The following is a 23,212-nucleotide window of genomic DNA, read 5'->3' as shown; positions in this document are numbered from 1 at the left end:
ACAGCAATTAACCACTAGGAAGAATGTATGCAATGTGTTAATTATTGAAACTGTCCTACCAATTTGGTTTGAAACTGTCTCATTGCTATTTGTTCCTCAATAAAATTATGGAAAAAAAATAAAAATAAAGTAACCAGCTCTAAAAAAAAACATAAAATAAAATGTGGATCATGAGGAGCAAAAATGATCTAAGAAAAGTGACTATAATTATCAGAAAACCCCAAGGAAAGAGAAGTGTTGTGCTGGACCATGGAAGGTTGGGAGAACTAAATGTTACATTTCATCTACATGAAATTTTAATTGTTCAATTATGTGCAGCTCTGAACCTTTAAATAATAGAGAAACTCAAACATAGAGCTATATAAAATATTCATATACATTTGTCAAGATAGTTTTCTATAACTATAAAGTCAGCTGTCTGAGTCTTGTGATAACCACTTAAAGAATACCACTGGGCTTTTCTTTTTCTTTAATTATTTTTCCTTTGTTCATGTTTGCAGTACACAATAATTATGTTTCTTATGGGGTGTTGGTACATGCACATAACATATCTCAATTCTTTTTTCTTCCCTTTCCCCTCCCCCTATCCTGCCATAGACCTTTTACAAAGTGGGAGGGGACAAAAAGGCTTTTCAATTGTGTTCAAAGTAATTAAGTTTTAAGAAAATGATGGGCCTGCTTCTTAGAGAAAATGTTGCAACTATAATATGATAGTATAAAAACAGTATTTAAAGTAATTGTGTATTAGGTCATATTTCTATGAATTTACCTTTTAAAAAGTGCATTAATTTACTTTATCTTATTCAATAACCTAACAGAATCTCAAATTCCAATTTTCTGTTATTTAACATGCCATTGAAATTAATGTTTGTGTTGAGAAAATACTAGCACAGTTAATATAAGTGATGCCCAACATAAATAAAGAAATCTATTAAAATGACCAGAGACATATCACATTAATCTCCAACACAGTGGTAATATGTCATGGTTCTAAATAATTTAGAGTTATCATGAATGATCATTGAGTAAAAGCTTTTGAGAACAATTAAAGAAACCAAAGACACTGAGGAGATGGCTTAGTAGAATAAGCGCTTGTCTGGCAAGCACAAGGGCCTGAGTTCAATCCCTGGTTCCACCAAAACAAAACAAAGATAGAAAGAAACCAAAGACCACAAATGTAAATTTCAGTTTCAAAAAAATATTAATAATAAATTCCTATGCATAAAGCTGATAAATTTGGCATTTACTACCAAAAAATTCTACAACATATCATCAAATATCTGATCACATTTAGAAAGGAAATTATCAATTGCTAGAAATTATTGTTATTTCCACAGAAACACCATTACAAACTAAGATTACTATCCATTTCAGTTACCATTACTAGTACGGGAGAAAGTATTAGTATAGCTTTTTTAGATTTTAACATAAAACTGTAAGATTTTAACTAACTAGATGCTTTGCACGTGCCAAGAATGTGATTTAAATGGGCCAGTCAAATAGCTCAGCGGATTAAAGCACCTGCTTAGGCAGACACAGTGGCTGGGGGTTTGATCCCCAGTATGCCATGCCATGCTGGTCCCACCCCCTAGACACCCTGAGACCTTGAGATTGGGTGTGCTGGCATGGGCCTCTAATCCCAGGTCTTTGGGAGGCTGAACACAAGCAGATCACTAGGAGTCCAATCTACGTAATAAGACCCTGTAGATCCTTACTTAAAAAAAATACAAAAAATAAAAAATAAATGCCTAGAATAAATGTGAAATACACAGGCTATATCAGTACAATAATACTATCTAAGGTACACTTATTTTTAGTCCACTCTGCAGTTAAAATTTCAAACTTTCTATGTCCCCATGACACACAGGTATTACCTGGAAAGAGAATGTATTTACATGACGGCTACTCAACTCATATCTATGGCACTTTCTAATGTTTCTAAGATAAGTAACGGTTTTCTTTATAGAATATTTAATCAATGTCAAATTTGTGCTTTGACTTTATAATCCATTAGGCAAAATTCACTTTTGGCATACTGATGTTTGAAAATAATTTAAAATTTATTAGATTATTAAAATTTGAACAAAAAATTAATGTTAAAGTAAATATATTCAATAAATCACACAGTCCTGACCAAAAATGTGTAGGTTTTTATACACTATTCTTTTTCAAAATGTTATAATCCAAATCCTGTTGATGAAAAAGAAAAACAAATAAGATGCAAAGGATTTTTAAATCCTTTGGTGAAAACTTACGTCCAGTAGGAAAGCATCGGTGGGTTGGCCACATAACTCAGCTAACTAAAATGCCTGCTTAGACAGGCACAGCAATCAAGGTTAGATTCCCAGTGTGCCATGCGGGCTCTGCCCCCAGGGCATGCTGAGACAGCAACTCAGATTGTGCATATGGCGTGTACCTGTAATCCCAGCGTTTGGGAGGCTAAAAACAGGAGAATCACTATGAATTTTATCTCTATAGTGACACCCTGTAGACCCTGTACTAAAATACATAAAAACCAAAAATTAAAAAAAGAAAGCACCAGTGCCAGGCTATATAGATAGTTAGAAATCCTAGTGTACAGAAACTCTAAGGAATTGAACTGCATACTCTTTTAGCAGGCTACTACTTCATGATGAAAACAAAGAGTTTCAATGATTTTTTCAAGGTTTACCTCTTCAGAAAATTTTAAATCAAAGTAAAGTCTTACCTCAGCTTCCATAAGCTTAGAGAAGTCTGATTCAGATCCAATGTAATAGGAAATTCCCTTCGATGCCCCCTCTAGAGTTGCACCTCGTATTAGAAGAATAATTAAAACTACATAGGGAAAAATAGCTGTAAAATATACCACCTGCCAAGAAAAACATCAAAACTTAGTGTCATTTTAAACCAGGGTATATAATTGTAGTCAAGTAAACTTTTTGCCAGTTCAAATACTCAAACTACTGGAGATTTTCATAATGGTATTAGTAAGTCTGAAGATATCAATATCAAAGTTGCTATAATTTCTTATTTCTGTTCTCACTACACTCAAATGATCTATTTCCAAAATCATTTTGATGCATGACAAGTCATATTGTAAGTAATACACCAATAGTGATAACTTTGAATCTAGTTGAAATGTTTTCTTAAATATAGTCTTATAGCCATGTGTGGTGGTGCACTCCTGTAATCTCAGGATTTGAGAGATTGAAGCAAGAGGACCACTATGAGTTTACGGTCAGCCTGGGCTACAAATTGAAGTTCAAGGCCAGCCTAAACCACAATGTGAAACCTTGTCTCAAAAAGAAAAAAAAATTCTTATAAATGTCTGATTGAACCAATTGGAATGTCTCCTTTCAGTATATTATTGTATAAGGTATGAAGGAAACTTATTAAGACTTGCAATGTTTAGCATTTACTCAGTCTCCAAAGAAAAGGAAAATTTCTCTTAATAGATATCCAAATCCCATGAAATCATTATTAAAGTGCATATAAATACATGTGATTTAAAGTTCCCATTATGTGAGTTTGACAGCACACACTCTAGAGTTCTGCTTCTAAAAAACACAAGGTTCCACCTGAACAGAATGCTACTCAGGCTGGCTTTTCATAAATGTGGATTTTTTTTGCTTCATGGGTGTCCTGTGTTTGATAATATCCATAGGGAAATGATTTTAAAATATCTCCCAGAGACCAATAAAAATAATTGCCTAGGTAAATTGCCTTTAGTGGACTCTTCCAATAGTAACATTAAAAAGGATCCAAAGCACTCAGAAATGTGCAACTGGGACACGTTGGGAAATGTCCACTGGCTTGAGGTGTTCACGTTATTTTGGTGATCTAACAGCATGTTTCACTACAATGTCACATTAATTGAATGTGCTAGATGTTGCACTAGAAATACAAAGTTAACACCCACAGGATTATTGTCCTCCACGTTTCAGATTAATTTATGCTGTTAGCTAAAAGCACATACACATACTCCAGTAACCCTAACCCTTGTGAGGCTGAGGCAGGAGCATTACTGAAATTCTGAGGTCAGCCTGGGCTGCATAGTGAGTTCAAGGTTGGCCTGAACTATGTAGCCAACAGCAAACAAACAAAAAGACTCATAAACATTCACTCTTCTTGGTACTATGAAACTTCTCACAGAGAAAATTTCATGTTTTCTAAATTTGTCAGTGTGTTCTGTAAAAGTTTAAAACTGAAACAATTAATAGATAAAATAGAATATTTTTCAGAAGAGCAAAGCTAGTGAGTAATGCACAAATCCACTATTAATTTTTGTTTGTACTATTTCTAATAGTAGCAGTAATCCTATTTACTTAAAACTAAGATTCCCACATAGAAAACTTTTAGCATCTTAAAATGTTAGCATTATGGATAAACCATGCATTTGACAATACTTCACATTTAATTATAATGGTATTGAAAGGCAGTTGCAACCTTACTTATGGTGTTTCAATAATTACCTTTCCAGAAGTTTTAATTCCTTTAATTACAGATGCTCCAACTATGATCCATGCCAAAAGAAGACACAATGCTAAATACCATATGATGTTTCCAGTCTCATCTATTCCACTTGACCGTTGAAGTGCCACTTTACTGAAATATATAAGCTCTTTTATGAACACAAAATTATTTATCTATAAAAATTAATTAGGTAAAGTGTTAATCCAAGGGGAAGCTCTATGAATATTATATGCTAATATCAATGCTCTGTGGACCTGGTATTAGTAGATGCTACTGTATAAAAGGACAAAAACTTCATTAAAATGCCATGCTGTGTACCTCACAGATCACCACAGTGAATCTAAATTTCAAAATTCTCTAATAATCCCATAATATGTAGAGTTCTTTTGTTGAGGAAAACTAACCTTATATCAAATGGCTTCATTTGACTCAATATAATATTTTCTCAAGTTGAACTAATGAATGAAATATCTAAAATTATGCTAAATATTTATTTCCTACTGTTCCCATTTTTCCATCTTTTCAGTCTTTCTGTAAAACTCCATGATTTTCATTAGCAATCTGCAAAGATCTATTCATTTTTTTGGTTATAAAGATTTTATTTTAGAAAATATTCAGTAATAAAGTATATCCAATTTTAAATGAGAGTTACAAAGAGGCAGTAAAGTCATTGCATCTTAATTTACTAAAATTTTCCTTCTTCAAACTGAAGCAAAACCTTCAAGATATGAATTTTCAGAACGCCCATTTTGTAATTTAATGTCAATCTGGTGAGCTTTACAAGAAATAAATAAAGTTTTTATTTTTTTTAAGCAACAGAGAATTGTACATGATAAGACTATGGTTCTTTCTCTCTACACTTGCATTGAATGTATGTGTATCCAAGAATAAAATACATCTACTTGAAATGTAAAGATGATATGAATAATGCCAGTTCTTTCATAGAAATGTGTACACTCTTGAGTACAGGGCAAACAGTACTTTATAGTCAAGTATCTTTGCTATGGTAAGGAAAATTTTTCAGCAGTCTGATTGTGAAGTTTCTTAAAGAAATTGGTAAAATGTATTCCTCTGAGCCTGTAGGTTTATTCGAGAGACTTGAGTTCCTCTCTTATTTTTGCCAGCCAGGATCCACTTTTCTTCCCTCTGGGTAGTGAATCTAAAGTGTTTATGCCTTCCTTATTATCTCTTGGTTTTCAAATTTGCAACAACCCCTGCTTCTGGGGAGAAGTGAGTGAACAGGATGAGGGAAAGGGCAAATCCCAACCACGTGATCACAGCGATGGATCCATGATGCACAAGTATCCTGCCCCGGCTAGTGAGTGCTACTTACAGACCTACCTGAATCATCTGGAAGCAATTTACTCTCCTTGGAGAGCCAAAGATCTATTCTTACCTCAATGTTTTTGAACTTTTTTCACTTTTGTTGTTGTTTTAATTTGATTTTATTATTTCATTTTGAAAATAAAAAAGTAACAACAAAAATCAGAAACAATGTAGAAACAGGGTAACATGAAATAATACACATGTTATAGATTTTCTTTCTTTCTTTGGTGGTTTTAGAGAGTAATATATTGTTATAGATTTTTCAGAACAAGAATAGCTGATTAACAATGGTTGATATAATATCTATTTTTATTGTCAAACCTGTTGCTCAGATTAAGAGAAATAGTTATGTAAGATTGGACATATGATTTCATATTATCGCTTGTTTTCTAGAAACCTTAAATTTTTTGCTCTTGTCCCTCTTGTTTTTCTTTTTGTTTTTTTTTTTTTAGAACCCGAAAGAAGAAATAAAGCCTGAAAGTTATAACCGATATAGTAAAACAGAAAGAAATAGAACTTAGAGATTAAACTACAGAGATGAGAGGAAGGACAAAAGATAGGAAAAATAAGTCAGGGGAAAAACATGCAAGTATATATACAAGATGGTTGAAGTGATTGTACTTGAAATTTCCATCAGTTTTTTGAAAGCAGCAGTTAATGTGTAGAATTTTCACCTTGATGTTGCTGATATCTGCAAATTAAGCAACTTCATCAAGGACAGCTACGTGTAATACAAAAATCATGCTTGAATACTTGTCATCTTTGTCTTCTAAATGTGTACCATTTCTAATGTCATATAGTTATTACTATACTCTTCAAAATAAAATTTTTTAAAAGACAAAAAGAAAAACAACTGGAACATTGGAAATTTCAAAAATTTTTAAATTCACAATATGGGATTTGGTATAGAGAGTCCTCATAAAATTTTAAAAAGTAGATCTATCATATAACATAGCAATCTGCCTACTGGGTATATATATCCAAAGAAATGAAATATGTATATCAGAGACATATGCACTTTTACATTCTCTGCAACATTTTTCACTATATCCAAGACATGGAAAAAATTGCAACATACATGTGAAACAACATAAATGGACAAAAAATATATCACAAATAATGGAACATTTCCTGTCACACAAAAAATAAAATCCTATCACTTGTGATAACATGGATGGAACTAGAGAGTGTTCTTTAAATTTAAATAAGCCAGGCACACTAAGGAGAGTCACCTAGAGAGAAAACATTCTCTCAGGCTTTCACAAAGAGCAAACTGGTCAAGCAATGGCTATGACTCATCCAGATGGCTGACACTGACAAAAGATCTACAAACTACTGTATAGGGTTTCAGGGTAAATCCTGAGGGCATTTGACTGACCTTGTCAAATACAAAAGTTGCATTTTTTGTTATATAGGTCTTGCTTTATCTTGGTCTTAACCATCCAGCAGAAAAGTATAAAAACAAGGTATAAAAAGCAAAGTCATATTAATATACTGAGCTGTAAAAGGCTCAAGTCAACAACTTCTGACATTGCCAGTCTTATGGATAACCCACTACTATTATGGAGTACTGGACTATACTGGATTATTTTGCTAAATTCACACATCTACAATATTTAAATGACAATGGAATACCCATCTCTGACAAAACTAAGCAAAAAAGTGGGATATAAATAAAGGACTAGGGGCTGGGGAGATGGCTCAGTGGAATAAGTGCTTCCCTGGCAAGCGCAAGGGCCTGAGTTCAATTCCTGGTTCCACAAATACATAAATAAATAAATAACCATTTTGTAATGAAAAAAATACATATATATGTATGTATTTATATGATATATAAGTATATATAATATATATCTGTATATGCAAAATAGGATAGATATGCAACTACTTTATCTTAATTTAATGAGAAGAAAGATTTGTACTAATAGTGTTTAGACAAGATATCATGTCTACATCTTAAACTATGAATAACTACTACAAAGACAACAATATGCAATGTATGAATTGTTGTAAATGTCCTACTAACCTGTTTTGAAACTGTCTCATTGCTATTTCTTTCTCAAGAATATTAAATAAAAAATAATAAATAAATAAGCCAGGCACAGAATAAAAAATACCATATGATCTCATATACACATGAAATCTGAAGAAGGTGGTCTCACATGAATTTAAAATTGAAAAATAATTACTAGAAGGGGGTAAATCAGAGGATGGGAATGGGGAAAGTTTGACCAGTAGGCACTAAGCTATAGTTAGGTCAGATCAAGAAGTTTTGGTGTACTATTGTACAGTAAGGAGACTATGATAACTATGTATTGTACATTTCAAAAGCTATAAAACACTTTTTTAAATTTTTCACAAAAGGAAATGATAAATGTTTAAGCACATAGATATATTAAACATAGGTATATTTAACCTGATATAAGCATTATATGTTATCCACACTAATATGCACAAGATTAATGCTTCAATACATCAATTAAAATAAATTAAAACATTTTAAGAAACTAGAGAGGGCAATAGCATGTGCATTAAAGAGAGTTCATTCAGTATTAGACTCAAAAATACTAGGTAAGGGTAATGAATACACATAAATAAGGATGATTTAGTAAATATAACCCTGTGTACCCATTCTTACCATGCAAGAGCAATAGTATGCAAAGCAGATATTGAGAAAATGTTGTCTTAACAATTTTGCCCTCTAACATTATCCATTGTCCAACTGTTTACCATTAAAATTTTCTCTTGTAGTTGAAATGATTTTTAGAAATCAATTCCTAACACTGGACATTATAAATAAATAATTACAGTCCACTGTCCATTGAACAACCAATTTATGAAAACCACATTGTTAACAAAGTCCTAGTCTTATAAATAATTACTTTTCGGATAGACAAATATTTAAATAAAAGGAAATATAATTCCCTATGATTTCTATTCTTTTTTCAATTTATGTGAGCTAAAGAAGACAATGACCAAAATAGCATTGTCCCTTACTTAAAAAATATTTTTAATAATGCCTGTTTAGGAAATGAATCGCTTACTTCCAATACTGTTCACTGGGAAGTTGTCCTGGCTGGTAAACTTCAGTACCATTGCTGCAGGTAAAATTGTTGGCATCCATCCAGCTCATATTAACGTGGATGACCTCTGTTCCTAGATCTACATCACAATGAGTGACTAAAAATGACAAAAAGAAGAAATACAGAAACAGTTATGTATTTAGTTTTAAAGGAGTACTTCCTGGGGGGGAAAGATTCAATGGTAAAATATTTATATAACCTATTGTCTAAATTGTTACTTTGTGAAGGTAGAGTAAAACTATTTGACAAATATAATGAAATACTGTCATTCAGTATCTGAAATAGACTACTATTAAGGTAAAACTGAGTATAATGTTATCTTCCCTTTTAAACTGTAACAGTATTTGTAATAATATCAGCTACACAATAATAATTGTTACAGTTGAAGTTTGGGGCTCTAACCACTAAGAAGACAACAATATGCAATGTATTAATTATTGAAACTGTCCTCCTAATCAGTTCTGAAACTATCTCATTGTTATTTGTTCCTCAATAAAATTATTTTATAAACAAAGAACTTTACATAGCTGGACTTAACCAATCTAGTCTAAATAAACAAATGGATACTTTAAAATTTCTCAAAATTGTTAATTCTTTAAAACTTCATCCTCTGATGTGTAACCTGCTAACAGCATACAATACTGATGCTGCATTATCACACAGACTGTCAATATGTTTTTTTAATTTAGAGGATATTTTATTAGTTTCTGTAATCAAACCCACATAGATAAGACCTTACATATTTAATACAGTGCATTACCCCTTTACAAATGGAAAAAAAATAAGTTTTAACATTTCTTGACCAATATTGCTGTTAATTTTTGTACAATGCTAACTCAATAAGGTAAACTGGGATAACTTTTCCAAAGTTGACAGCACAGTTAAAGTTTCCAAAAATTCAAATTATATATATATATATATATATATATATATATATATACCAATAAGAGCAATACATTATGCATCAATAACAGCAACAACTTTTCTAGGTTCTGCATGTTGACATAGGAAGCATTAACTCTTTTCTGAAGCATTTCTCTCCTGCCCAAAGCTTAGGCCTGAAAGACATTCTCACCATAGTTTAGCATTCTTGGTTTCCCTTGAGAATTCTGATTATATATTCTCTGCTCTGCTTTAGTTTATGACCTATGAACCATTTAAAATTGCACCAAAATTCGTTAGAAAATTATTTAATCTTTGACCCTTATTTAGAAGAAATGATATGGAGTGGATAATATTTAAAAAATAAAATCAATGAAATTTACCTATTGGTGATCTGCTACAGTTTTTATCTGACCAAGGAGGTGAACATGTTGCCCAGGGCAGTGGATTTTGAAAGGAAGCAAAGAGGTAGAAAAGGCTATATGCAATTATAACATTATAATATATTGTCACAAAGATGGATATCAGAACCATTGTAATTCCCACACCTGGAAAAGAGAACAACAAAAGTATACTCAAATTAAATTTATTTTGCTAATTGATTATACAATTTCATCTCAATTTCCACAATATATATTTAAATTTTAAAAAATGATTTCAAGAACTGTTTCCTTCCTTTCAAGGAGTGAAATCAGGGGTAGAGGGAAATGGCACTCTCCACATGTCTTTCTTTCCATTTTAAAACTATTTAGACAATTGGTTTCCTAATAAAATTCTTCAGTTAGTTAGAAGAGATAATAAGGCAGAGGAAAAAGGCATGTTTGAAACAATCAAATGCATGTAAAACCTATATCTATTATACTTTTTTTAAAGTCTGCAAATTCTTGTTACAGTAGGCACATTGGTAATTTTTAAGTCAAAACTTGAATCTTTTGGAACACTGACCAGTGCTTACATCTGTATGTCTAAGCCTGCATTTTGACAAGGGGAAATGAAGCCCTTTAATTAATGTCTTGAGAAGACACAATGCAGTGTTTCTACAAGTATAGGTAAATAAAATTCAGTTCTTCAGTAACAATCTGAATTTAAACACTCAAAATTTAATTCAGTAGTTTAAAATAAAGATTACTATATTAAATGCAACTCCTAAGCTTAAGACTAGCTTTTTAAGTAGCTACTTCAATTTTTCAGTACAATATTCTATTCGCCTCTTCAAGAATTTAGTTTTGTGTCACACTGAAATTTGCCAAATAGTGTTCATCAGGTAGTACATTTCAAAATGATATTTAATCATTGCAAATAGTAGTTTGATGTTTAAGAACAACAGAGGCATTCCGGGCATTAGCAGTATCCTAATCTATTAGGAGCATATAAGAAAAAATGGTAACCTGATTTTCAACTTTCTGAAAAAGTATTTTTATACGATGTGTAAAGGTAGTAAGACAAAATCTTTATATGAAGAACTTCAAAAGAGCCAGAGTACCAATAAAATAAAAGTTCTTGAAATTTAGAGCCAAAAAAAATAATGCAGAACAAGCTATATGTTAAAATAATTTAAACATGAAATTAGGAAAATGCATGACTCTCTTATAAACATCTTTCATGTCCTTCCTAACATTTCCCATGTCCTCAGTAAGGTTAAACAAACAAAATTAACTTCTGATTTATAAATTCTATGCTGTTAAACTATACAGAGAGGTATAAACGAGTTCCTTTGTCTTAAGGTGCCAGAATATCATTTGAATTTTAATTAATGGATCTGTTAATTTTAATTAACAGCTAATATTATAGGGGCCGGGGAGGTGGCTCAGTAGAATAAGTGCTTCTCTAAGCAAGCGGAAGGGCCTGAGTTCAATACTCACTTCCGCCAAAAAAAAAAAAAAGCTAATATTGTAGTTTTCGTGTGCATTAATGGGTTTTTAAGTATAGATACATTGTGGAATGGGTAACTCTAGCTAATTAATAAATTCATCACCTCACATAGCTATTGCTCCAATTTTGGTATACATGCTGCTGAAGCAAGCACACATAGCTATCATTTAATTGTTGAAAACATAGATACTCTGTATTTTATTTATGTATTTATTTATTTAATATTTTAGGGAAGGGTCTACAGTGTACTCAGGGTCTCACTACTAGATTGGACTCATAGTGATTCTCCTGTTTACAGCCTCCCAAATACTGGGATTACAGGTGTACACCACCACGCTCTCTCTCAGCGCACCCCAGGGGCGGGGCCAGGACAGCAGGCCTGGGGATTGAACCCCTGACCCCTGAGCCTGCTTGCAGGTGCTTTAATCTACTGAGCTATTTGTCCAGCCCTGATAATCTGTATTTTCAAGAGTTCAATATTTTGACATAACTATAGTTACCATACGCTCACTCTTGAATTTATAAAATTGTAGATTATAAGTATTTTGAAACATTTTTTTCTATCTAACTATAACCCTATATTCTCTGGCCAGCACGTCTCCCTTCTATATGACTATCTCATCCTCTAGTAACAGCCATTCTGTTCTCAAATTCCATGCAATCAAACTTGGAAGAATTTTAAACATTTCTTGACTTTGAATTGAAGAAAACTATATACAGACACCAAGTAATAATCATGATGATGGTAACATTTTAATACCAACCTTGAAACAAGGGCACACTACGCCAAACTAAAATAGGGCCTTGACTGGTGAACTGACCCAATGAACACTCCAGAAAAAACAATGGCAAGCCAGCCAATGCCAGCATGATTGCATACGGTATTAGAAATGCACCTAGGAAAGGCAAAAACAAAAACAAAACAACCACACAGAAGTTCTATTAAATTTCAAAATCCTGATGGTATCTTGACAACAAGAATAATAATGCAAAAGCCACCTGATACACTGGAATCAGAATGTGCTAGGTCTGGTTCTCAAATTTATTATTTTCTGTGAGATAGTACCTGACTCTTCAAACCTTAAATTTATCATCTATGAAATTAGGATGATAGCATTATCTGAAGAAATTGTTGCAAATATTAAAAAAGTAAGATGTAGGATGTGAATATCCACAATCTGTGATGTAAAAGCTTAGTTTAAAATGCTGCTCTACTATTTATTATTCATATGACCTCAAGTAATTTACCTAACCTCTGAACCTTATATTCCTCATAACAGTGGAAAAAATACAATGTCATCAGTTTCTGGGAAGGGTTCAAATACTACAATTAGGTGGAAACACTTGGCAATTTGCCAGCCACATACCAAATGTTTATTGGTACTTTCAGCTCCTTCTCTCTTTCAAAATAATGGTCAATTTTTAAGATTGTGTGTCCAAATGCTAAACGTTGCTCAGAGTAGAAATTATTGCTATTAAATCCATGAATTTCCAAATAGTTACAAGACTAAGTGTGAATAAGAATGTAGTGGTTTTCATAGAAAAATCTGAAATGTACAGGCATGGTCATAGTTATCTTTCACTTTCAGAGGAATCAATTCTGCTACCCTTTATCCCATCCCTTCTCCATTAAACCTTCCTCATTGTACGTTTTTTCTGTGCAATTTTAGGCACAGCAGTGCGCACTGAAAGATTTAGCAGACAAAAAATGGAAACAAGGGCAGAATTTGAAACACATTAATATTTTTGGAAGTCTTGTTTAATAAAAGTGATATATGAATTAATAGATAAAATATATGTTTGTATTTCATATGTTTCATTTACTCATGTTAAGGCTGACCTCAACTATTCATAATATGGTACTGTGACACTGTGTCTAGAAATACTTTTTTGCAACCTTCAAAATAGATTTGCTTTCGAATACCTATATTTAAGTGACTTTGCTTGAATGCTAACCATAGAAGAAGTAATTAGGCCATGGAGAAAAAAATGTGTGCACACATGTTGCAACAAGCACACTCTCATTACTATGACTAACTGGAGTGTAAGTACTACCAATGATAAATATGAAGAAAAATAACACAAAATATCTCCACTTATTTATTACTATAAACAAAAGTTTATCAGTCTAGAGTTGGCCGATACTTCAAAACAAATGATTTTTCTGTTTATTTTTATATAGTTTTTCTGATCTAGTATTCCATTATTAACAATAGATATAATTGACAAATGGTCTATATAATATAGTAGTAGCAAAGGATGATATCAGACCTTAACATATCATGACACTTCTTTTGCATAAACTACTAAGAATCTGCAAATGTGAATTTTTCCAGATTTTTGTTTGTTTGTTTGTTTAATGTATTTGGTACAAGGTCTACAGGTTCTCACTACACAGATCAGACTCCTAGTGATCCTCCTGTTTTCAGCTTCCCAAGCACTGAGATTACAGGTACGTGCCACCACACCTAGTCTCAGTCATCATCTCAGCACTCCCCAGGGGCGAGACCAGAACAGCCCTGTGCCTGCCTTAGCAGACGCTTTAATCCACTGAGCTATCTGGCTGCCCTGTTTCCAGATTTTTAATAGTAGTTTTCCAAACCTGACCATATTTTAAACTCAGTCACAGCTGACAAGTTTGAATTTCATATTCTTCTTCTTGAGGGATGACACAACAATCAAGAGAATCTGGATTCTCTATTACCTAATGATAAGATACTTAAAAACTAAACAACAATATGCCATATTAATTTTTAGAGGAAATGAAATGGCCAAGAAAGAGCAGCACACGGCAGACAACGCTGCTTGTTTGGGTGTATTTTTAAATTCTCTATTAAAAGTAGTTTAATACAATCCCAGAAATATATGAGACATACTGGGTGTTGTTCTCAAAGTGTAGGGAAGCTTTTAACCTAAATATGAGAAGAAGTGATTTAAAATAAGTCTATGTGCTTCTTTTCAATACACTGAACCTTTGAACATAGAATGATTGTGATTTCTATCTCATTTTTCAGCTAATACTTACCCTAAACGCATTACTGAATGTGTTACTTCCTGTAAGCACAAGTGAATAAAATACATTGCAAGTAAAAAATTTTGACATTACTAGTGGATTGTGTAATTTATTTTATTTCTCTTAGTATGACACCTCAGGTATTTTTCTACTTGTTTTTGTACAAATTACCTTAGTGATTGCAGTGTATAAATAGGATTTTTTTACAAGAACAAAAAACCTAGCCTTGAACTAAACTCTACTGTATTTTAGGAGGATCTTTTATATGATCAATATACTTTGGGAAAAATATTACTTAAAATATTAATTGTTTAATTACCTTTCAATTATTTTTCCACACTTAAAGTTACAAAAATGTAATGTCTATTCTACTAAATCAAACAATTTATTTGAATTTCTGAATAGAACTAGTTTTCCCCTTGGATTCATCTATAAATTAAACAAAGCACCACTTGAGGCTGAATAGATTATCATAGAAATATGCACAATTTTTTGAAGTCTTTGCTCAAGATTTCATGAGATGTCAAATCAGAAGCCCAGAAGTGTAAAGCTTTTATGAAGTTTCTATCTGGGAATATTTTGAAACCAGATTACTAACCTGATATAGTAGTTTACAGTCTAATAATAAATGTAGTACACTTGCTTCTTCTCTTCCATTGTATACTTTTCTTTAGCTCTCAAAATATCCTCTTAGACCATATGGTACCCCAATTACTATTAGAGGAAAAATCATGTCAAGAGGTTACCTCCACCGTTGCTGTAGGCCAGATATGGGAAACGCCAAAAGTTTCCCAATCCCACTGCGTATCCGATCATAGACAGAAGATAATCTGATTTTTTTGACCAGTTACCACGGTCCTGATTCTCATCATTTTCATCACTGTGTAAACGTTCAGGTAAAGTCACCTCTCTCTGAGGAGAGAAAAAGAACAACATACAAGTCTTTCTACTATCACAAACCCCAAAGAAGCAAATTTCACAGAAAGGAAGTAGGAGAAAGAACAAAGACTGAACACTGTATCTAACAGGAAAAAAACTGGAGTTGGTGATGTGTCTGCCTGTACACACTTACAAAACAGATGCTTGAAATAAAAATTTCTGTTGCTTCTAGAGAAGCATGGGGAACAGGATTTTGTGGTCTTCAGCTGAGACCACCCAAATGTGAATGGAAATGTTATATGTTGTGTTAACAAGAAATGCGAGCAAAAGTGGACAAATCACTTTTCAAATACAAAAGTTTTAAGAATGAATTATAAAAAATCAATACTACCTGAGATTGTAACAAATCTTTGAGAAGGATAAAATGTATCTTCTACTACAGTAAAAAAGAAATTGTACAGTCCTTGCTTATGTGCTCCAACCTTTTGCATGTTTCAAGTTAAGGGAAGTTTAACTGTCTACCTTGTGTTGGAGCAAAATAAGTCCTTTCAGAAAAGCCACAGAAACATATACAGAGACAAGTGTTCTGTTCCATCAGGGGGAGCAGCTCTCATTCCCATGCTGAAGGTAGGAGCAGAAGGTTTTCCTCCCACCCTTGTCAGCTGCTCTGAGGAATGAAAGTTTCCTCAGATGAGGTAAGTATAGTGCACTTTTGTGTTTCCCTGCAGCACATGGGCAAAGTCTAGAAAAGTACAGGGAACAGGATTTTGTGGGGACTCACAAAGCAAAGCTGAGGTGGTCCTAAGTTACCTGGCTAGCAACATAAGAGCTAGTCTTTTTTTCCCCTACTCTATGGGGCCACTTTAGGTACACTTAAAAATAGTTAAGCAGAAATTTAAAGAACAGAGAGCAGCGACAAAAAGGATAAAAGATTAACCCTCTCTCTTCAGCATTCTCTAATTGTGCCCTCCATGCCTCCAGTAGCTCCCAGACCCCTGCCTCTTAGACCCCTACCTCCTTTCTCTTGCCCTTGAAGAAGCTCGGGAACTTGAATTTGTCCATGGCTCACTGACTGCTTGCTCCACCTTGCCTCTTCTCACAGTCTGGCTGATCTTGACGGGCAGCAGGTGCACACTCCTCCGTTGTTACTGGCCAGTGAGCCACCTTGCCCGGGGGTGGAACCATTTATGGAGGAATGACCTCCCCCCTCCACCAGCCCTGTAGTGTCCATTACCGGAAGGGACCAAAGTGAGGCTCTGGTTTCCCATGCATAATCCTGCATGTAGCAGTTCCCTGCCCCAGGACAGGGCTGGGCTGTGAAGGAGTGGAGCAACCAGAGCCCAGATGACAGCTTTTGACTCAGAGCTGTGAAGGTGTCTTAGAAATCCTGTCTCTTTTCCTGGGTTACCCACTTCCTTCTCACTTTGCCTCTCAGTGAAATCTCTGTCCTGAGGCCAAGTGCGGATCTCCCCTGCTGCTGGAGGCAGAAAGGGCACAATCTGTGGGGTCCATTCGGCTCACGAAGATATCTCTACACACAGCATCTTACCCTAGGTGCATTCCCAACGTTTTGTCCCTCACTAGAAAGTTCTTCATCTCCCAGGGCAAATGCTGTTCCCAAAGGAAATCCCCTGAATTAGACACATAAAAAACAGCCAGCTAAGATAATATTACTCAGCTGGCTCTGCCTGAAAAGACCGACTTTGAGTCTACGTCTCAGGCTTCTTTTTCAGCCTTTGGGACAGTTTTGCCTTTTACAACGATGGCTTTGTGTAGTATTTCAAAGACATCAAATTCAAACAAATTATTGAGCAGGTTTATAGGAAATTCTAACCCTAACAAAGGATTCCAGTCTGCAAGAATAGTGAAACTTAGAAAGTAAATAAACATCTCAGCTTGACTAGAGAGGAAATATTCATTATAATGCTGTTTACCTATGTAGAACATTTTCATGAAAAACTCAAAGTATTTAAACTCAAGCTATGTGGTAAGAGATGGTAGCAATTCTATAAAACATTGTGTAAATCCATGCATACAGAAGAATCAACAGGGAAACAAATTCTCTATCTTATGTATAGTTCCTTTGTTCCTTACTGGATGACAAGAACTTTCCATTTGTAATAGAATAATGGCCTTCAGAAATCTAGTGAGGTAGGAGAAAGCTCATGATGCAACTATGGGAGGTTGTAAGAAAAAAGTATTAATGAGGTTCATCTAAGTAAGTCTTGAATATCAACATCTATCGGGGAAAAGGGGGGGGGAAGGAGAAAGAGAAATTGAGGAAGAGAGAAGGGAGGGAGGAAAGGAGGGAAGGGAAGGAAAGAAGAAGAGAAACTTACTAACAAGTGAAGAAATCATTAGCATGTCACTTTAGCCATAGAAGACAGGGTAGAGTGAAGGGTATATAAACAAATTTTTAAAAGGTTGAGCTAAGAAACAAATCCAGTCCTAGCTACCAAACTACTAAGGCTCCATAGAAAGGAAAGGAACCCACTATGCACTACTTCAAACAGTTGGTAACTGAGGAAATAGAGAATAGGAATCTTGCCAGGGAGATGGCTCAGTGGAATAAGCGCTTCCCTGGCAAGCGCAAGGGCCTGAGTTCAATCCCCAGTTCTGCCCCCCCAAAAAAAAAGAGTAAGAAAGAGAATAGGAATACTAGGGATAGAGAGTCTGGGAGGATGGAAACCCAGAGTTCGTGGTAGCTAGAGTGGAAAACCAACAATTTTTCCAGCCTGTTATACAGTAGAGAAATTTTAATTACCTTTGACATTGGAGAACCTGAGGATAATATTTAAGATAAAAGGCATTCTAGAGAACTTAGCTCTTTTTTTGATGGGGTGTTATTCCCATTGCCATGCATGACTTTTCATGTCATGGCCCCTGCCTCCCACTTATTATCTTTTGCTGTTCTTCATCTCAAACTCTTAATCTTGTGTTTCTTGCATTGTACATATTATTTCCTGCCTCTATGCCTGTGTACATGCTATTTCTTGTGAAAATTCCCATTCTATTCTTAATTTAACTAAGTTCTACTCATCCTTTAAGAGTCTGCTTAAGTGTCATATTCCCTGGTCTTTTCCTCCTGTATTACCACAGACCAAGTTTTAATGTTTCTCTTCTGTGTTCTTATGCTATGTTCTATTCTGTTCACATTGAGTGAAATTATTTTCTCAGAGTTCTCAAGGCTGTGAATTCTTTATTTTTTTCAAAGTTTTATTGATAAACAGATAGCAATGAGACAGTTTCAAATCAAATCGGAAGTACAGTTTCAACAAATAATACACTGTATATATTCTTCTTAGTGGTTAATTGCTGTACAAGATGCAGACTTGTGATCCTATTTACAAACACCATTAGAACAAATCATTCTATTCATTAAGAGAATGCAACTATATATCTATCCCAACCACTTTGAATACACAGATACAAAATGGGCATTCATAGGTATACCCCATTTTTTCTAAGTTCCGTTATTGAATATTATAGGTGTGTAAACTCAGCAAAATATTCCAAAAGAGTCCAGTAGCCCATAATAGCATTGGGTCTTCTGTTTAACTGGCAATGTCAGAAATTATTGACCTGAGTCCCCCACAGCTCAACTTAACAGCATGGCTTTATTCCCTATATTTCGTCTTCATACTTTTCTACTGGATGGTTAAGACCAAGGTAAAGCAGGACCTATGCAACAAGAGTTGTAGCTTTTTGGTCTGAGAAGGTCAGTGAAATGCCCTCAGGATTTATCCTGAGATCCTGTACCTCAGATTGTAGAACCTTTATCAGTGCAGCCATGTGGATGAGTCATGGCCATTGCTTGGCCAATGTGCTCTCTGTGAAAGCCTGAGAGAGTGTCTTCTCCCCATGTGACTCTCCTTAGGCCCACTCTACATCATTGATCACTTTCCTCTTTGGCCCCAAAATCTTCTTGATCAGAAAATTTGGGACACTACCGAGGTACATGACATTACAGTACAAGTTCTTATATGTCCTGAGTCTTAATTGACCTTAGAAGGGTAGGGCCAAAATGTTGGCTTTCTCAAGGCTGTGAATTCTTTAAAGGCAGAAGACTATTTTTAAAGTAAAATTTATACATATTAACAGGGTACAATATAATGTAATGCTTATAACATAATATAATGTTTGTAACATACGAACATTAAAATGTTAAAATCAAGGTAAACCTACTTGTCTCCCCAAATGTTAACTCTTTGTGGTGAAAATATAAATATCATTTTTCTAGCTTTTTTGAAATTCACAGTATGTAATTATCTGTAGTCACTATAATGTGCACTGGCGCTCTAGAATTATATACTTTTATGTACTTGTAACTTTTGAAATGTAAATGAAGCTCATTTTGCTTTTTAACTACTGTTCTTAAAGTACTAGGGCTTGGTAAACAATGCAAATTACTGTAAGTCATCTCAAAAGCCAGTTTTATTTAGTTTTTTTTAATGACTTGTTTAAAAGATTCAGCCCATTCTAATATGATAAATATCTTTAACCATGCCACTTTGAGTTAATAAAGGCTCACAAAAGGGCAGCATTCATCATGAAAGAAAACAAAAGCTGTTGTTGACAAGCAATAGCACACACAAAACATTAAAAATAATTGCAAAATTAACAACTATGTTCCCCCACTTTTGAAGTATCTAGATATAAAAACAGAAATTTATCAATTCATCCTTTCCACTATCCCTAGTAATCACTATTCTACTCACAATTTCTATGAGGTCAACTGCTTTATTCTTTTCCTGGCTGAATGATATTTGATGGTGAATAAGTACTGCAGTTTCTTTATCTGTCCATCAAATGGTGGAAACTTAGGTTGCTTCCACATCCTGTTTCTTATAAATAATGCAGTAATAAAGACAAAAGTGCAAATGTCTTTTTTGATAAACTACTTTATTTTCCTTTGGATCTATTTCTAGTAGTAGGGTAGCTGGATCATATTATAGTTCTATATTTTCATTTTTTGAGAAACCCAGGGACACTGTATTAAGCATTGGCCATGACTCATCCACATGGCTGACATTGACAAAGGATCTACAAAATGCAGTACAGGGTTACAGGATAAATCCTAAGGGAATTTGACTGACCTTATCAGACAGAAAAGTTACATTTTTGTTATATACGTCTTGCTTTATCTTGGTCTTAACCATACAGCAGAAAAGTATAAAAACAAGGTATATAAAGTAAAGCCATATTAATATGCTGAGCTGTTAAAGGCTCTAGTCAACAACTTCTGTGGATAACTCACTACTATTGCGGAGTGCTGGACTGTGTTAGATTGTTTTGCTGAATTCAAGCACCTATAATATTTAGATGCCAATATAATACCCATCTCTGACAGGGCTGAACTAGAGAGGGGGGATACAGAGTAAAGACCATTTTGTATTTGTATATACAGAATAGTTAGGATAGATGTACGGCTGCTTTCGCTTGGTTCAGTGAGAGGAAGGATTTGTAGTAGTAGTGTTTGGACGGGATGTCCTGGCTGCTTCTTGTGCTGTGGATGACCGCTGAGAAGATAACAATGTGCGATGTATTAATTATTGAAAATGTCCTTTTAATCAGCTTGGAAAGTGTCTCATTGATATTTGTTTCTCAATAAAATAAATAAATAAATAAATAAATAAATAAATAAAAACACTTTACTTTTTTGGTAAAAAAGAACATTCTTATATTCCAAGAACCTAGCTTAGAACCTTATGAAGAATAAGTGCTCAATAAATATTTGTGAGAACACTTCAATCACATCATTTAGTGACTTTCCTGCCAAAAGAAGAGACAAGAGTTCTACAATTCACTTCCTAGAGGTCATGGGATACCAGAAGACTGTTTTCTCCTCTATGATATCTGATTTTTTATTAATAAGCAGATTGGTTGATGAATTGTTTTATTTGGAAACTGAAAGAAGCATAGAAATTCAAGGGGAAAATAGCTATATATACTCAGTCACAAAAATATGAATGAGTTGGTGTAAGATATCATCAGAAGACTTTACTAATTTTTGAAGTAACAAAACATAAGGCTGGAGAAATAAAGTACGGCCAATTATGGGTCTTGCCATAGAGGCCTGTGCTATGGCCTGCTGGTCAATAATAATATTATGGTTAACTTGATAATAACACATGAAAAGCTATACTTTAATTGTGCAGAAACATGTTAAAATTATAATTAGTGACGCCATTCACTGAGTTGCACAATGCTGGTTTTTTAACAATAGGTCATCTCTCCCCTGAAAAACATTGAACCATAAATTTGATTATCATTCATTTAAAAACAAATACAGTTTCAGTAATAAAGAGATATTTATTTAGGAGTAAGTCATCAACAACTAAAAATTAGCTTATAACTATGATTTGATTCAGGAAACAAAGTTAAATTTGATCCAGTTGTTACATCCCAGTATTTCTACATTTACATCATTAACCATAGAAGAAGCTTCCAGCTTATTTTTAGTGATAAGAGAACACATTACCTAAAGTTTTTCTTCTAAATATTTGAATGAGGAGAATTTTTCAAATGAGAAGGCATTTGCACATTCTCATGAAATCCAGTGCCTTATTGAGCAATCATACTGTTTCCTATCACCTTTTACAAGAACTCTTTGAAATTCATCAGCTAAATATCTGAATGAATCTTATTAGTCTACATTAAAAATAAATACTGTAATATATTTTTAAAAATCCTGATAATAGTAAATGTATATATATATGAATTATATATTTACAGTTTCCATATCAAACATGAACCACTTCATTAAATTGTTAGACTACTCAGTCATAAAATTAATGAATTATTTCTGGAAAATTTATTTCATTTCTAGAAAATAATGTTTATTTAAGAAAGAAGTCAGGGTGGGAGTTTAGTTGTATGGTAGATTTGATCCTTAGCACAGGAGAAAAAATCCATTCACATAGATATTTTTGTTCCTGATCAATAATTTCATACTTGTGCTTTCTAAGCAAGGAAAGTGAATCTATTAAATTTTGTAATTGTTTTCACGATTTATGCTCCCCTCAGCACTACCACATACATTCTTAAATACACCAAAAAAATGGCTAGAACATATTATGCAGTTTTATATTAAGGCATTAATTTTACACTGGGATGTGAAATGCATAGCAATAGTACACAAATCATAGGTATGCAGCTGCATGGACTTTCCCAAATACAATCCTCTTAAGCCACTGGCAAAAAGTTCAAGAAATAACATTGTCAGAACCCTAGAATACCCTTCATTGCCTCCCAAATCTTAAGCCCTATCTTAAGTTTTAATACCATTGTTTGTAGGTTTTTCAGTGGCATAGTAAAGATAAAAGAAGGCTTTATTAACTCCAAAGACATGGAGAGGAATGAGAGCAGGTGGGGCAGATCCTCTGACCTAAGACAAAGAAAGCTGAGACTTTTATGTCCTTTTGCTAGGGGTGGAGTTAGAGAGTTAGTTTAAATTGCATGTAAGGAGCTGATTGGGTCTCTCCTGTGTGTGCAAGAAAGATGAGAGGATACTGTATCCAGGACGGGTTGGGGAAAAAGGAGGAAATGGCCATTGGGAAGGTAAGCTATTGTTTTAAGAACTTCAGCCATATTAGAGGACCACCATAATTTAGCAATTCATACTAGGGCCAGAACTTATCAGCCATGTTTTTGAATTTTAATAAACGGAATGTTATGATACAGTTTTGTGTCTGACAACATTTGA

General features: G+C 33.9%; 1 protein-coding gene across 1 annotated transcript in view; it reads right to left on the bottom strand.

Annotated features, from left to right (window-relative positions):
* Positions 1-16,742, bottom strand: part of Slc6a14 (solute carrier family 6 member 14) — a 50,938-nt gene extending 34,196 nt beyond the window's left edge. Inside the window, exons 1-7 of the mRNA XM_004648263.2 lie at positions 16,522-16,742; positions 15,375-15,540; positions 12,380-12,511; positions 10,127-10,291; positions 8,823-8,958; positions 4,452-4,584; positions 2,708-2,848 (exon numbers count right to left, since the gene is read on the bottom strand). Of these exons, the coding sequence (XP_004648320.1) occupies positions 2,708-2,848; positions 4,452-4,584; positions 8,823-8,958; positions 10,127-10,291; positions 12,380-12,511; positions 15,375-15,540; positions 16,522-16,569 (921 nt within the window). The 5' untranslated portion in view covers positions 16,570-16,742. The remainder of the gene's footprint in view (positions 1-2,707; positions 2,849-4,451; positions 4,585-8,822; positions 8,959-10,126; positions 10,292-12,379; positions 12,512-15,374; positions 15,541-16,521) is intronic.
* Positions 16,743-23,212: the final 6,470 nt, after the last annotated feature.

This window comes from Octodon degus, unplaced genomic scaffold (assembly GCF_000260255.1).
Source record: "Octodon degus isolate 3935 unplaced genomic scaffold, OctDeg1.0 scaffold00378, whole genome shotgun sequence".
Lineage (NCBI taxonomy): Eukaryota > Metazoa > Chordata > Mammalia > Rodentia > Octodontidae > Octodon > Octodon degus.
Note: the sequence above shows the minus strand (reverse complement) of the source record. Positions and strands in the feature narration are given on the sequence as shown.